This window comes from Labrus bergylta, chromosome 5, assembly GCF_963930695.1.
Source record: "Labrus bergylta chromosome 5, fLabBer1.1, whole genome shotgun sequence".
In the NCBI taxonomy this organism is placed as follows: Eukaryota; Metazoa; Chordata; class Actinopteri; order Labriformes; family Labridae; genus Labrus; species Labrus bergylta.
The window spans coordinates 12,499,793-12,513,846 of NC_089199.1; the positions used below are offsets into that span (position 1 = coordinate 12,499,793).

Genomic DNA, 14,054 nt, shown 5'->3' on the forward strand with positions numbered 1-14,054 from the left:
TTTACAGAATATGAGGATTGGAGCTTTGATTTGAATAATTACATAAAAACTTTGTCCATCACAGGAACACAAATTGTTACTGCAGCACACTTAGATTTGTATATTGTATATTAAACAAGTGCTTAGAGGAATATGGTTCAAAGTCCAGCCAAGCTGTCGTTGCCATTTACTACTTAAATCTCACATTAAACACATTATACAACATTGCATATTAGATAAATATAACATCATATCTTATATAATTTATATACTATACGCTTGATACATAAAATCTAATAAACCCATTTAACCGGATCACCTGCACAGACGCAATGGTTAGCTGCCTCTGGTACTCAGCTGTTCTGACGTCGAGCACGCTATTTGACGTCATCGTGGGAGTGTTCCACCATCGGGAGAAATGAATGGTCATCAACACAATCCTCTCAGCGCCCATGTAAGTTGAAGCCAGCGAAAACACACATTTTACGAAGTGTTTCATGAATGAAATGTGTTTCCATACGCGGTTATCCGATCTGTGCAATGTTTACGGTCGCTTAACGTTGTTTACGGTGTTGTGGCTGCCGCCTGGCGAGCTGCCCTGGTCGCCTGTAGCTAAGCACGGCTTGTTGTTTTAGCTACAGTCTAGCCAGCCTGCTAACTGACAGGCGGAGTGGTCAGGCGGCTAGTAAGCGCCTGTTTTTACAACCTAGAGCGATGATAAGAAGGCTTACATGAGAGTTAGTGAAGACGTAGAAATCGTTGTAGTGCTTGTGGGGAGAAAATGAGTAAAGGTTACACTTTGGGGACAACACCCAGGCCGGATTCAGTGACATTATCAGAGCGCTTCCACCAGGATGTGCTAAACAAACTGAACCGAGCTAACAGCTTTGACTTTGTCCTCAGATAAGTTCAGCACGGGTTGATATTAACATTGCAAAATAGGGGACTGTAAGCTTATGCAAACCTAAACTGTGACAACTGTTTTGACTAAATACCCCCATCATGAAAACACAAGACTCCCCAAAAAGGTGTGATTAAGAAAGCCTAGTGGGAGTGTGTGACAGCTTCCAGATACCTGTGATTTAAACTCACCCGGTGTGTTGGAGGTGTTAACACCTGAGTTTGGTTTGAGTGTTGACAGAAGGACAAGGTGCAGAGTTTAATTTGTAATGCTCAATTTGGAGTGTGGCTCATGACATGCACTGATATTTTATATATATATTATAATCAAAAGGTTTATTTGAGGTATGTCAATAGGTCAATCATTTTAATATGTTTTAGGTGATTGTTGTTTTTTTTAATGAATTTGGTCACCATACAGTTTGAGGATTTACTCTCAAGTTGGTTTAAAAAGTCGATACGATGAGCTAACTTCTTCTGCTAACCAGTATAAAGTCTGCCCTCCCTTTTTATTTATCCTGGCAGTAATTCTATAGTTTAACAAATGACGATAAGCTGTCGTTTATTCAAACCTGCGTATCGGTGTTAAAAGAAGCTGCGAAAGAAAAACGCCTCGCAGCTGCTCAGGTGAGAGAGAGGAGGAAGACAGGTGTATCAGACTGAATACTTGAATCTTTATATGCAGCTTTTAAGCATAGTCACCAGGTGAATGTGACATTTAAGACACACTGGCTCTAATTTGTTCACTAACTATGATAACCCCACGACCCCCCCCCCCCTCCCCCTCCTCTTCACACATCGCACCGGTGTGAGCTCTGGACTACAGCTCCCTCCCTCCGGTGCAATGTGGTAGCTTGTACTGCTATAGCTACAACAAGAGGAGACAGGCCATTAAAACGGAAGCACCGATGTTTCATACATTTCTTTACATCAGCGACTGGCACCGCCTTCTAACAAAACGATGAACTTCTTTATCGTCCTTTTCTAATGTGTCCCAAACTCATGTTTGTTAAATGCCGGGCCTACCAAGGTTGGCTAGCAAGCTGCTAATTCCAGCCTCTTCTTAGCTCCAGCTAACGACAGATAAACCGATCGGGCTCAGACCCTGCACAGAGAGAAACATCACTCCTGAAAACAGTCCACTTATTTGTGTATATTAGCGACTTTATCAAATTATCTGCCTTTTTATTTCTAAGCAGACGCTTCACTGTAGTCACATACTGACACAGAATGCACCTGTTACCTAATGAATACATGAAATAATCAACTTAAACTGTGTGCTTATAGTGAGCTCCCTGATGTTAGTGTGTACAACTGAGAGTGATTATTAGAAGAATTGATTTCAAAAGAAACTTTATTAACACCAATAGGTGACATTCACCAAAGGGATGATGCTGGGCTCATCGTAATGTGACTTTAACCATGTTTTCAAGCAGAGAGCGATTACAATAGGTCATACATGTTAAGTTTTTATGGTCACAATTAATTATTTTATGTTCATAGTGGCTCTACATTGAAAGCAAACGGTGCATGACCTGCACATTTTCCCAAGGGGGCTTTTTGGTGCAATTAATTAACATTACACAAGTAATTAATGTAAAAGCCCTTGGAGGCCTGTGCTGTACAAAAATAGAAGTGTTTTGATTTTCCCATTTTATTCACACATTTTCAACAACCTCACTTCTTGCCCGACAATGAATGCTGCTGGTTAGATTTCTGTCCAGCTTTATCCCAGCTTGCTCTGAAATCATGCAAACTGAGCCAACAATAACATCACAAGATCCAAGCCCCCTACAGTTTTTGGAGCCGAGCACTTTAGTTGCACTTCGCTGACATGGTCCCTTTGCAAAAAACTTCAGGGCATGAAGGGACACACCTGGCTTTCCTCTGGTCTAAGAACCGATTGGTCAATAAATCAGATCATCAACATAATGTTTTATTAAGTCACTACTAAAACAGATTAAGATATTATTTTCCAGATTGGGACTTGTCAGTAAGGGACGCTAAATACAATCAGTTTATGTGACAGTTTCAAAGACTTTATGTATGAATTTTGCAAAATGTGTACACAATTTAGTTTCACAAGCAGGTAAACAAACTTTTTTGATGGGTTGCTCAACTGGGGCCCAGACCGCAGGGCCGGCATGAAGGTCGTGTGCATACTCTCAAAGGATCATCGTTTATTTACCTTTACTGTGCCCACTACTTCATTGCTACTTCTAACATTAAAATGGGCTATCTGAAATATGTTGTGGTTTCATTTGAATCTTTTTTTTTTAAGTAAATGCACTGTTGAAATCAAATAAAACAATTGATTGATTTTTTCCCCCCGGTGACGATGCCACTACCCCTAACTTTGAGGAAACACTGAGACATCATGTAATGTATGATAGTCCTAGTCCAAGGTATAACTTGTAAAAGTCTCATGTAGTGAAACAAAACTATTGGTAACAATTAGAATGTGATAAAACATCAAATTAAAATGGTCTTCTCAACGATCTGTTTCTCAGACTTTCTTTCCTCTGCTTGTTTTCTTTGCAGCATGTGATTTTTCTAAATGTCCACGGAAACAGCTGACTAAAGTTCAACAGCTATCCGTCCACACTTCCATTTGTGAGAGTAACCCAGAGGAAGCGGACTTCAAAATTCCCTTGGATTACGCCTTTTCATGTAAATAGATCCACAACAGATCATCTGCGGATGACCACACCTGAATGTAAGTTTATACAAACACTTTGACTCTTGCTGTGTTTTGTGTCCCTCTATAATAACCTATGAAATTTCATTTTAGTTTCAATGAGCCATACTATTATGGCCATTAATTCGATTGTGACTAATAATGGAATGTTATTGTATTTTCAATTCTCAAAATAAGCATGAAGTCTACTGTATTCACTCTTAAATAAATGTGAAACAAATCAGTGCTAAGCTGAGGGCTTATTTGCAGAGGTAATACTGCATTAAAAGCAGTCATCAAATGAAACACTCTGCTTCTAGATGCATGCTTGCCATGAGGCTGTTTTTGCAAAAAATATTTATTTAACAGATGAAAAGGCTAAAATGCTGCTAGACACACTCAACACTGTAGATGATGTGACCTTGGATCCCTTCAAGTTTACAGAGTGATAGGCAAATGTTGGCTGACCCATTTCCAAGAGAACACTTTGCCCTTAGCCTTGAGGAGTCGCATGCCATTGTAGTTTCAGTGTACATCAAGACTTATAGTCCCATGTCTGTAAAGGATTTTTGATCTGGGGTTGAAAATAACTGTTTTACAAACTAGAAGCTTAGTGTTAATTCAGTAGGCTAACATAGAGCACATGATAATTGACAGCCTCAAGATTATGATCTAAGTCTGTAAGATGAGCACCTTTATTGTTACGTCTAAACAGCAGCTATGCAGACCTGATCCCAGGAGTGAAGGCAAGCCGGGTATGACACAGACTTTGATCCAGAACTTTTTAAGGTGTGTCAAAAATGAAGTTAGTTTTGAGAGATTGCAGTCTTAAGTTACCAGTAGTCAGATTGATCTAACAGTAATTCACTTATAGAAGGAGGGAGGTCACATATCATTCTCTATTGACGTTTTCATTGGTATGGAGTAATAATTAAAACGATTGACTGCAGTAAGTTAGCCCTAATATAATTAAACCGTGTAGCAGCCTCTTTTTAAGCATGGCTTACTGTAGATTCTCTTTTCTTTTTGCACTATTATTCTCACTACCACCTACCCTTTAACATCGTGCTTTCTTTCTTATCCAACAGTGCAGATCTAACAGCAGGAGCAGCAGTAATGAGTCACTGTGTAGCACTAATGGAGCAATTCAGAGGGGTTTTTTGTACTGCTAGATTTTGCTGCTGGCTTGTTAAGTGATACTTTCTAGCTCTGCTGACTCGTGGAATAATTTTTCTGTTTCACTGCAAAATTATCCAAGCACTGCGTAGTCAGACCCATCACTTAAAGCTTGGGATATGTCCTGTGCATAAACACAATGTATATTGTAAAACATTCTGTCTCGATGTTCAATGTTGATTTTCATGCTTAGTGATTATAAGTGTATCTCTGGTTTCATTTAATGAGATGTAATGGAAGAGTTCAGTCCATACAAACAAATTCAACTTTTAATTTATTTTAAGTGCTGTAACTTCTGTGAGCCGGTGTTTTGGGTTTGATTCCCTGTGATTCAAGCATGCAATGACAAAGTAGACTCAAATGAGTGTGTCTGTCTCTGGCTTTTGAAATAAGGACAGCATTATAAAAAATGAGGGAGTCATTTGATTTACAGTAGGTGGTCAATTTCATCAGTGTTAATATATATATATATATATATATATATAAGTATTTCAAATCACAGCCCAAATTCAGAAACCCCGTTTAATAGAGGGGAAATTAAGGAAAGTAAGCAAAGGCAAACATGTAACTCAATAATACAAATTAAAAATGTTAAAAATACATCGTTTCTGATACATGTGGATTGTAAAGTAAACATGCAGAATGATGTGAAAACAAAAATGAAAAGTGATAGTGCGTTCATTTGAGTCTTAGGTTTTGGCGCTTGAATGTTAAGTCTATGGTGCCACATAACCAAAGGTAATGTCAAAGAAAAAGAAGTTACGGTCCAGTCGTTGATCTAAGAAATCATGAAAAATCCCTATATGTTTGTATTAAAGGGTAGCCTGATTTATAGTTGGCTTTTAAGTGGTTCAGGAGAAAATGTGGAAAGACTCTTGCCCCTCTTGTACGAGCCACAGATGAGTTGTGTACTGTTGCTACTCCTAACATATTTCAGGTTTTGATGTTTGCTTCTTTGTCATACCATAAAGTAAAGGTGTGTAGAGCTGTTATTGTGTTGATCTTATCATGAGTGCTGAAATGTTTGAACAATAGTTTCTGTTGTAACACACAACGAGGCTCGTCATGCATAGACTTGCTTATCACTTTTAAGGTTATAAACAAAGGTCCATTAGGTGGTGGACTGTTGACTCAGCATGTTAGCAGCTCTTAAGTGTGTTGTATTCCTTCACATAGCCATTATTACCAGTAACTGCTGAGTTGAAGTTTTGTGTTCAAGTCTTTTTTTTTTTCTTTTTTTTTATGTTTTTCTTTTGTGGAGCATAGTGTTTATGTTTTCTTGTGTCAATATTTCTGCTTCATTTAGCCTTCCCTGAGTTGTGAGTCAGTGGAGGAGAAGCTGGGCTGATGGTAAGTCAAACTCTTTTTCACCTCCTCTCTTGCTTTCTTTCTCAAGTCTCCTTACATGTTAGTTAAGTCAAGAGGCTTTTATGTAAGCCGACACCTGAGAGCTGAGGACGTGGACTCATCACAGTGCAGGATTTTAGTCTCGTTATAAAATGAGACACAAAGCAGAACCGCCATAGATCACTGAACACCTTAATCCTCAGAAAATTGGATAAGAATTACTGTCCATTTAGAATTAAATGTCCTTTTTTTACACTCTGTAGTCTCTTTTGTTAGCATCATTCAAGCACTCAAAGTTTTGTTGATTATTGATTTCTGAATACTGAATACTTTCTGGAACATTATGATTCAAAGAGGTCCTATGTGAAGTTGGACTTGAATGCTTAGAATTAAAAAAAAAAAAAAAAAAGGCAGAGATATCAGAAATCAGCAGGACTTTCACCATGTTGGATAAAAAAAAAAAAACATCAACATTTCAGAAAGTGTTTGTAAACCTTGTGTATTTTTATTTTTAGACTTTGTGTTTCTGCATTACTGGGTTGGCAATTTCAGACATGCCAATTGCTGTTTAGCTGAAATATATATCTACTGTTTTCTCTCAGCAGAGAGAAAATAGAAAGCTTTATTCAATCATGAATTAATTTTCAAGCAAAATAAACAATAAACCTTCCTTTATTAAAATGCAAAAACAGCTGTCATGTCTGTCAACCCATTTGTGTTGCTTGTTTAGTATTCTGCCACTGCTTATTATTTTCATCACCCACTGCAGCATGTCATAATTCATTTTATTTTCCTTTTGTGGTAGACAAGCATGACATTGAGCCAAGCCACAGATGCATGCCCACTCACAAGGCCCAACTGAGTGCCATTCCCTCTGCTCCCCGGCTCTCAACCAGTCTCTCAGAGGGGGGAGGGAGGGGGTGTCGTCGGGGCGTAGCTAGTCCCCTGCACCCCCGTAGAGCCTCACTGTGAAACTGGAGGTCTCAAATGGATCAGGGTAGTAGTGAGCAGAGTACAGAAGAGCCAGACGCAGGAGGTCGAGCGGAGCCAGAGGCTGGCAGGAGGGCGTCGGAGTCAGAGCACGGCTTGTCCAAAATCACCCATAATGCCCTGGAGAACATGGGAGCGTTGGGCCATGGCCTGAAGCACTTCTTCCAGCCACAGCGCCGACGCTCCTCCGTTTCCCCACATGACTCCGTCTCATCCTGCATGGGCGCCCCTTCCTCCGAACCCACTGATGCTGGGTCAGAGGTGGGGGATGCTCCCGCCTCCTCGGCCCTGCCTGTGGATTCTGACAACTCTGCCGCTTCCGCTCCTCCTGCAGCTCTGAGCAGAGTTCTGCAGCAGATCCGAGGCGCTCCACCAATGATGAAGCGAGGCACCAGCCTGCAAAGCCGCCGCAGCAAGGTGGGAGGCTCTGGGGATCCTCCCCAGAAAGGAAGCCCGCAGATCCACAGGCGCAGCACCCACGAGGCCTTGCTTCAGGCTGGACGCCCACGCTCCTCCTCGACCACAGATACACCCACCAGCCCTGCCCTAGTTGACATACTGCTGACCTCGGGTTATCACTCAACAGAAGAGCCAGACAAGGTAAGTGTCTGAGTCCTGTCATAGAACAACTTAAGCATCTTCATGCAACAGTAGATTCTTAAAGCCCGGCTCAGACTACTGGGTTATTTTTGTGCCTTTTTATTAGAGAGATATGAAAGTGGATAGAGTCTGAAATCAGGGAGAAAGAGAGTGGGGAAGGACATGTGGGAAAGGAGCCACAGGTCGGATTCGAACCTGGGCCGTCCTCTGGGAGGGCAAATGTTGTGACTATAATAACCGCGAGAGACAAGTGAAGACTAATAAGTGGACAGTAGAGGCGATCAGTGGCAAGACGCAACCTACACAGGTGTGCTGGACAGTTACCTCCAGCTCTTAATAAATAAACAGTCCATTTCTTCACCCAAACTTTAAAATTATTTATGATTTTTTTCCTCTCTGCACAAAGCATTATAATCACACATTGAACTGCTGGCTCCATTGTTTAAATGAGGTCATGTGAGGTGGTGCGTTCCTCAACCGGGCACGATAACCTTAGTGAAATCCTAAAGTATGTGATTTGCCATTATTTTCATATCTTGTAGTGTGTGCATGCTTGAGATTATGTAGCAGAATATCTGTGAAGATTCTTCTTATGTGTGTGATGTTTCCCGATTTCAATCAGGTAGGACTTTAAAACTCCTGTAGCCTGAGCCAGGCTTAACAGAGCAGGAGAATTTCCAGTGTTGAAACAAGCCATACACTGGGTGATATGAGGGGTTTTGGATATAGGTCACAAAGGCAGTTGTTGAGTGTACCAGTGTGTGTGGGGGTGCACAAAGGAGGAGAATTGCTTTGTTTTGTGGTCACACTCCTTCTCTGAGTTACGCCTGAGTCAAACCTAAGGAAAGGGAAGCAAAGAAAAAGGCCTTACTTTTGTTACAGAATCTGAGAAAAAACAACTCTTCTATAACCTAAGCACTGGTAGAGACTTTATAGTGTTTAGATTTTTTCTTCAGCAACAAAAGTAATCATTTAATGATGATCCTGTAATGTTTGTACACAAAGGTGTTTAGGAACTGCTTATAGCTAATCCAACATCACTTTGCAAAATGCAAATTTGCCAACTGAATCATGTAGGGAAGAAACTGAGCTCAAGGTGCAGCAAATGGCTTCGTTTCCTGCTCGACTCCTGTTTTGATACATTCCAACTCAACCCAATAATCGTGAGGGAATAAAAACAATGTTAATGACAAAGTACATGTATATTTTTTTGTTTTTAACACGTAATTGTTCATTCTTGATGTCATACAAATATTCTTATGTCCCATATACTCAGTCTATTCTATTCATATACAAATATATTCAGCGATCTTAAACCATGTACAAACAGACAAAAAAACATTCTTTAACCTAATAAAACCTCAAATGTTTTAGTTCTTAGACATAGTGCTATAGGTCATAACATTTTGGCTCTGAATAGCAATACAATGAGATGCTGTGCACTCACAAAGAAGCAAATTGAAGACAAGAAGCGTTGTATTTTTTTTTACAAAAAGAAAAAAGTCAAACTAAGTCTAATTATGTAGCCATGTTAAAAGGTTGTTAATGGTTTAGATGGGCCTGGTTGAACCCTTGAATGTCGAGATGAGCTGTCAGTGGAGGAAGGTCACAGATTGCCTTTGACTGGTTGGTCACTATGTGCTTTAAGCCTTTCTAAATTTAGCCCTTGCTGTCTCTGAGAGTACTTTAGGACAGAGAATGCTTGCAGGGCTAAACACTCTGAAACTAAATTATTGTTGTTGTTTTTTGACCATGAATAAATAAACAAAGTCAAAAAGGAACCAAGAAAACCGTAAAAGCTTATCACTTCATAGATAAGAAAACATAAATAAAACATACTCATTGGTAATGTTGGCTAAATAACATTTCTGTGAAGAACAGGAAGGTTTTCATCAGCAGCAACAAAAAAAAAAAGAAATCACTAAAATGGATCTGGAAACTGGATTGACCTGACCATATCCAAAAGGCCTTGCATACCAAGATGTTGTTAATACTTTTTACTAAATTCTTCAGACAATTAGAAGCTGGGAAAACAATCATATTATAATGAGGCCTTTTCACTTTGTCTTAACAACCCAGAAGTACTATTTACTTCTCCTGTAGTTGCCCAAGTTTGACTCTTTATGCTCTGGTGACTGTTTAGGGACTCAACTAATTTGCACTTGGCTTTGAATCAATCTACCTACTGAGGGGTAAAATGAAAATCAATTGCTTACCTCCTGTTAAATCTACAGTTAGGCCAGACTATTTAACTAACTGTTTCCTTCCCCCTAGGGCTCCTTCAACTGGAGCCATGAAGTGACAGGGGTAAAAAAAGGAACTTTAGTTTTACTGGTGCCCTCTGCTGTTGTAAAAGAGAAGTGACATATCTTCATTATAAAGTATAAACACAGGTGTTCACATTAGACACTGTCAGGGTGCTCATTAGATCAAACATTAAGTAACAGACATCCTGTTTCCTTCCTGTTTATTTGATCGTTTTTTCTTTTCTTTTATTTGAACAGCTGGACCGCTATGATGGAACGGGCCCTGCTGTGTCACCCAATGCCCTCCCATACGGTGCAGATGGGTATGATGTAGTCGACAGTACCCCAGACCCACAGCGAACTAAGCAGGCCATTGCCCAACTACAACAGAAGATTCTAAAGCTCACGGAACAAATCAAAATAGAACAAACTGCACGTGACGACAACGTGGCCGAGTACCTGAAACTCGCTAATAATGCAGACAAACAGCAGAGTGCACGCATCAAGCAGGTGTTTGAGAAGAAGAATCAAAAGTCAGCTCAGACTATCCAGCAACTGCAGAGGAAGCTGGAGCATTACCACCGGAAGCTTCGAGAGGTGGAACACAACGGCATCCCTCGTCAGCCCAAAGATGTTTTTCGAGACATGCACCAGGGGCTGAAAGATGTTGGAGCTAAGGTTTGTGCTTTCCTGGTGCCTTCAGTGTTCTCTGTATGAGCTGTATGACACTTGAATGGAAATAAGAGTAGACTCACAGCAGGAACTTTAGGCTAACATTTCTCTCTACATTTTCAAATGCCACATTAACACCAATGCAGTTCAATCACTTCTCTCACATTTTCCCCAGCGCTCTTTATCCAGATCCATCCACTGTCTTCTTCAGAAATTATGATTTCAGAAAGGGGGATGCATTTTGAACCTGAATATCAATTGCATATAAAAGCTACAATAGCCACATCCAAGAGGCAGATCACAATCCCCACTGGAAATTTCTGCCCTTCTAATATCAGCCTAATTCACTGGTTTACATTGGTTAAACTAGAAGTCATACAGCCATACGTCTCATGTTGCAGCCTGAGTACTGACCAGATCTTGCTGATTACAGGTAACAGGTGGCCTCTCCAGTTTCTCTCACGCCACTCACTCTGCAGCTGGAGCCGTCGTGTCAAAGCCGAGAGAAATCGCCTCTCTCATCCGCAACAAGTTCGGCAGTGCAGATAACATTGCAGGCCTGAAAGACTCCCTGGATGAATCTCAGGGAGATGAAGGAGTGGGTCCTGGGGGAACGAGGACCCTTGGGACAGGACAGTTGCATTCCAGCCCAAAGTATGGAAGTGATGATGACTGTTCTAGCGCTACTTCTGGCTCAGCAGGAGCTAACAGTACGACTGGAGCCCCTGGAGGCCCCCCTAGTTCCAAGGGCAACACCCTTGAACACGGCCAGGCATCAGGATTTGATGCTGTACTTCATGAGATACAGGAGCTTCGGGAAAACCAGGGTCGACTGGAGGAGTCCTTTGAAAACTTAAAAACTCACTATCAACGTGACTATACAATGATCATGGAGGCACTTCAAGAGGAGCGATACAGGTATTGTAAAATGTCCTGTACACTTTAATATAGAAGGTCTGTATGGGTAGAAGAGAAAAGTTGTCCTAGTTTATAACGGGCTGTTGTTTTCACTATTTTTCAGGTGTGAACGTTTAGAAGAACAACTCAATGACTTGACAGAACTGCACCAGAATGAAATTCTGAACTTAAAACAGGAACTAGCCAGTATGGAGGAGAAGATCGCTTATCAGTCTTATGAAAGAGCGAGAGACATTCAAGTAAGCTCACCAAAATGAACTTCTGGTAATTGTTTCTGCTTTGTCCTCTGAACTTCTTTACTGACATTTTTGTCTCTGACCTGTAGGAGGCGCTGGAGGCATGTCAGACTCGTATCTCCAAGATGGAGCTCCAGCAGCAGCAACAGCAGGTGGTGCAGCTCGAGGGTTTGGAGAATGCCACAGCAAGGACCCTTCTTGGAAAACTAATTAATGTGCTGCTAGCTGTCATGGCAGTGCTTCTGGTGTTTGTGTCCACAGTGGCTAACTGTGTCGTCCCCTTAATGAAAACACGCAGCCGCACACTCTCTACACTACTACTCGTGATCTTCCTCGCCTTCTTCTGGAGGCATTGGGAGGCTATTTCTGAGTATCTGCATCGCTTTCTTCTGCACCCAAGATGACCGACTTTGAAGGCTTATTTTAATGTTCTAAGAACAGAGGGGTGGGGCTGTTGTGTGAAATGAGGAAGTTCACCCATACAGGAAGTTGAATTTCAAAAGCTCTACCTTTTATTATTCCTCTGCTTTTTAAAACACTTAAGAGGGTTGCATCGGAGGTTTGTCACTTTATCACATCCTGAAATGTGTTTTAAGAGGAATGATTTGGTGAATTAGGGGGAGAAACGGCTGGATGCTTGGTATCAACCGGCTATCTTTAGTGCATTTGTGGCACAAGCACATACTCTAAGGGTAAATGGACTGTAGTTGAAGGAGGGGCAGAGAGAACTGCACACTTGATTTCTCTCTTCTGAGTGGAATTGTTTACATGTGGAAAACTTTGCATTGTTACACCACAGAAGAAATTGTTGAGTTTTATTACTTTTAAGCTGAATCAAGTGGTATTGTTTTGAAGTCACTGCTATTTTTAACAAAGCTGATTGATGTTTTTATTTTTAATTTCTTTTAACTGTAACGTGCCGACAGTGTTCTGCTGATTTAGTTGTCCACATTCTCTTTTTGTAAGTTTTCTCTCTTCTGGTCTTGCCATTTTAATTTTTCAGTCTGCTCTCTCTTTCTCTTTTAAACAATCCCTCGAATTTCAGCTCTTGTGACCAACTCTTACTTTTTTTTCTTCGCTACATCTGAAGAATGGGGTGCTTGCACAACAGCTACATTGCTCTGGAATCAGACTTGTCACTGGATCAAATAATAGTGGGTTCTTGACTTGTTTCTTTTGGATGTTTAAAGTCTGTAACACTGGTTCTGCCAACCAGGAAACTACTATCGAGTACTTATATTTGGATCTGGACCCTGCCCTCTGGGCCAGCTGGGTTCTGCAGTCCTGGTGTTTTTTTTTCCACTGCTGAAGAATAATCTATGAACTGATTTAACATACTTGAAGAGCGGTAAAAGAGCTCAAAGACTCAGTGCTTCCGTACTGTTTCTATTAGTGACAATGAAATAGTAATACTTTTTAGTTGATTTTTTTTATATTTTAAAGACAAATAAATTTGCTGTTTTAAAGGTGAAGATGAAAGTTTAACTTGCATTTGTCTCGATGTCATCATTACGTTGTCTCTTAATGTACATGTCACTCCTGTTGGGGTCACTTGGTTCACGAGAAGGCTGTATGTGTGGAATGGTATGTATTTCAGCAAGTCAAGTATATTTCTTATTGGTTCTATGAACACCCTCACCAGTATGATGAAACAAGTAACTACACCCAAACTCTGAGGAAAAAAAACATTCACATAAAGCTGTTTAACTGAACCTTGAGAGTAACAGGAACAACGTTCAAACTACAAACATTTGACTGGGCCAATTGATTATTTGGGAATTGAGACTGTGCTATCATTATGTATATGCTTTCTCTGCCTATGACATGTTAAAATGAGTTCAGTATCGAGGCCCTATATATAGGGTTAGGGTTATATATCAGTGCACTTAATACCTAATTTGTGTTGTGGAAAGCGGTTGCCATAGATAAATCTGTTGTTTATCCTCAGATGTATAAAATATAATTAAAGTAGAAAAACTATGCCCTTGCACTATTCCCATCAGGGTAGGCCTAGATCAGGGATGGGCAACTTTGGTCACAGCAAGGGCCACATTGAATTAATACTGACTGCCAGGGGGCCAAATTGTAGGATACAAAAACGATAACAGTCAATTATGTCTCAAATGTAACTCAAAAGCCCCCCTCACTTGACTTCTGCCGCTCCCCACTTCCGGAGGTTTGACGTTTATTGCTTTCTCGTAATGTAGAAATACAGCTGTGATGAAAACATCGTTGTCAGAGGAGTCTGAACTTGACAACATTCAGACGTGTTCATCCATTGTTACAGTCTATGGTTCATTCATTGTTACAGTC

General features: G+C 40.6%; 1 protein-coding gene across 4 annotated transcripts; it reads left to right on the forward strand.

Annotated features, from left to right (window-relative positions):
- Nucleotides 1–298: 298 nt before the first annotated feature.
- Nucleotides 299–13,232, forward strand: tmcc1b (transmembrane and coiled-coil domain family 1b). 4 transcript variants are annotated; one of them, XM_020651884.3, is made up of 8 exons: nucleotides 299–433; nucleotides 3,421–3,595; nucleotides 4,645–6,082; nucleotides 6,885–7,669; nucleotides 10,174–10,593; nucleotides 11,021–11,505; nucleotides 11,609–11,744; nucleotides 11,831–13,232. In XM_020651884.3, the coding sequence occupies exons 4-8, from the start codon at nucleotides 7,067–7,069 to the stop codon at nucleotides 12,143–12,145; spliced, it is 1,959 nt and encodes a 652-aa protein (XP_020507540.1). In that variant the 5' UTR covers nucleotides 299–433; nucleotides 3,421–3,595; nucleotides 4,645–6,082; nucleotides 6,885–7,066; the 3' UTR covers nucleotides 12,146–13,232. The 4 variants fall into 4 exon arrangements, with proteins under 4 accessions (XP_020507540.1, XP_020507539.1, XP_065810872.1 ...); XM_020651883.3 differs by having other exon boundaries at nucleotides 6,039–6,082; XM_065954800.1 differs by having other exon boundaries at nucleotides 300–433; nucleotides 7,404–7,669.
- Nucleotides 13,233–14,054: the final 822 nt, after the last annotated feature.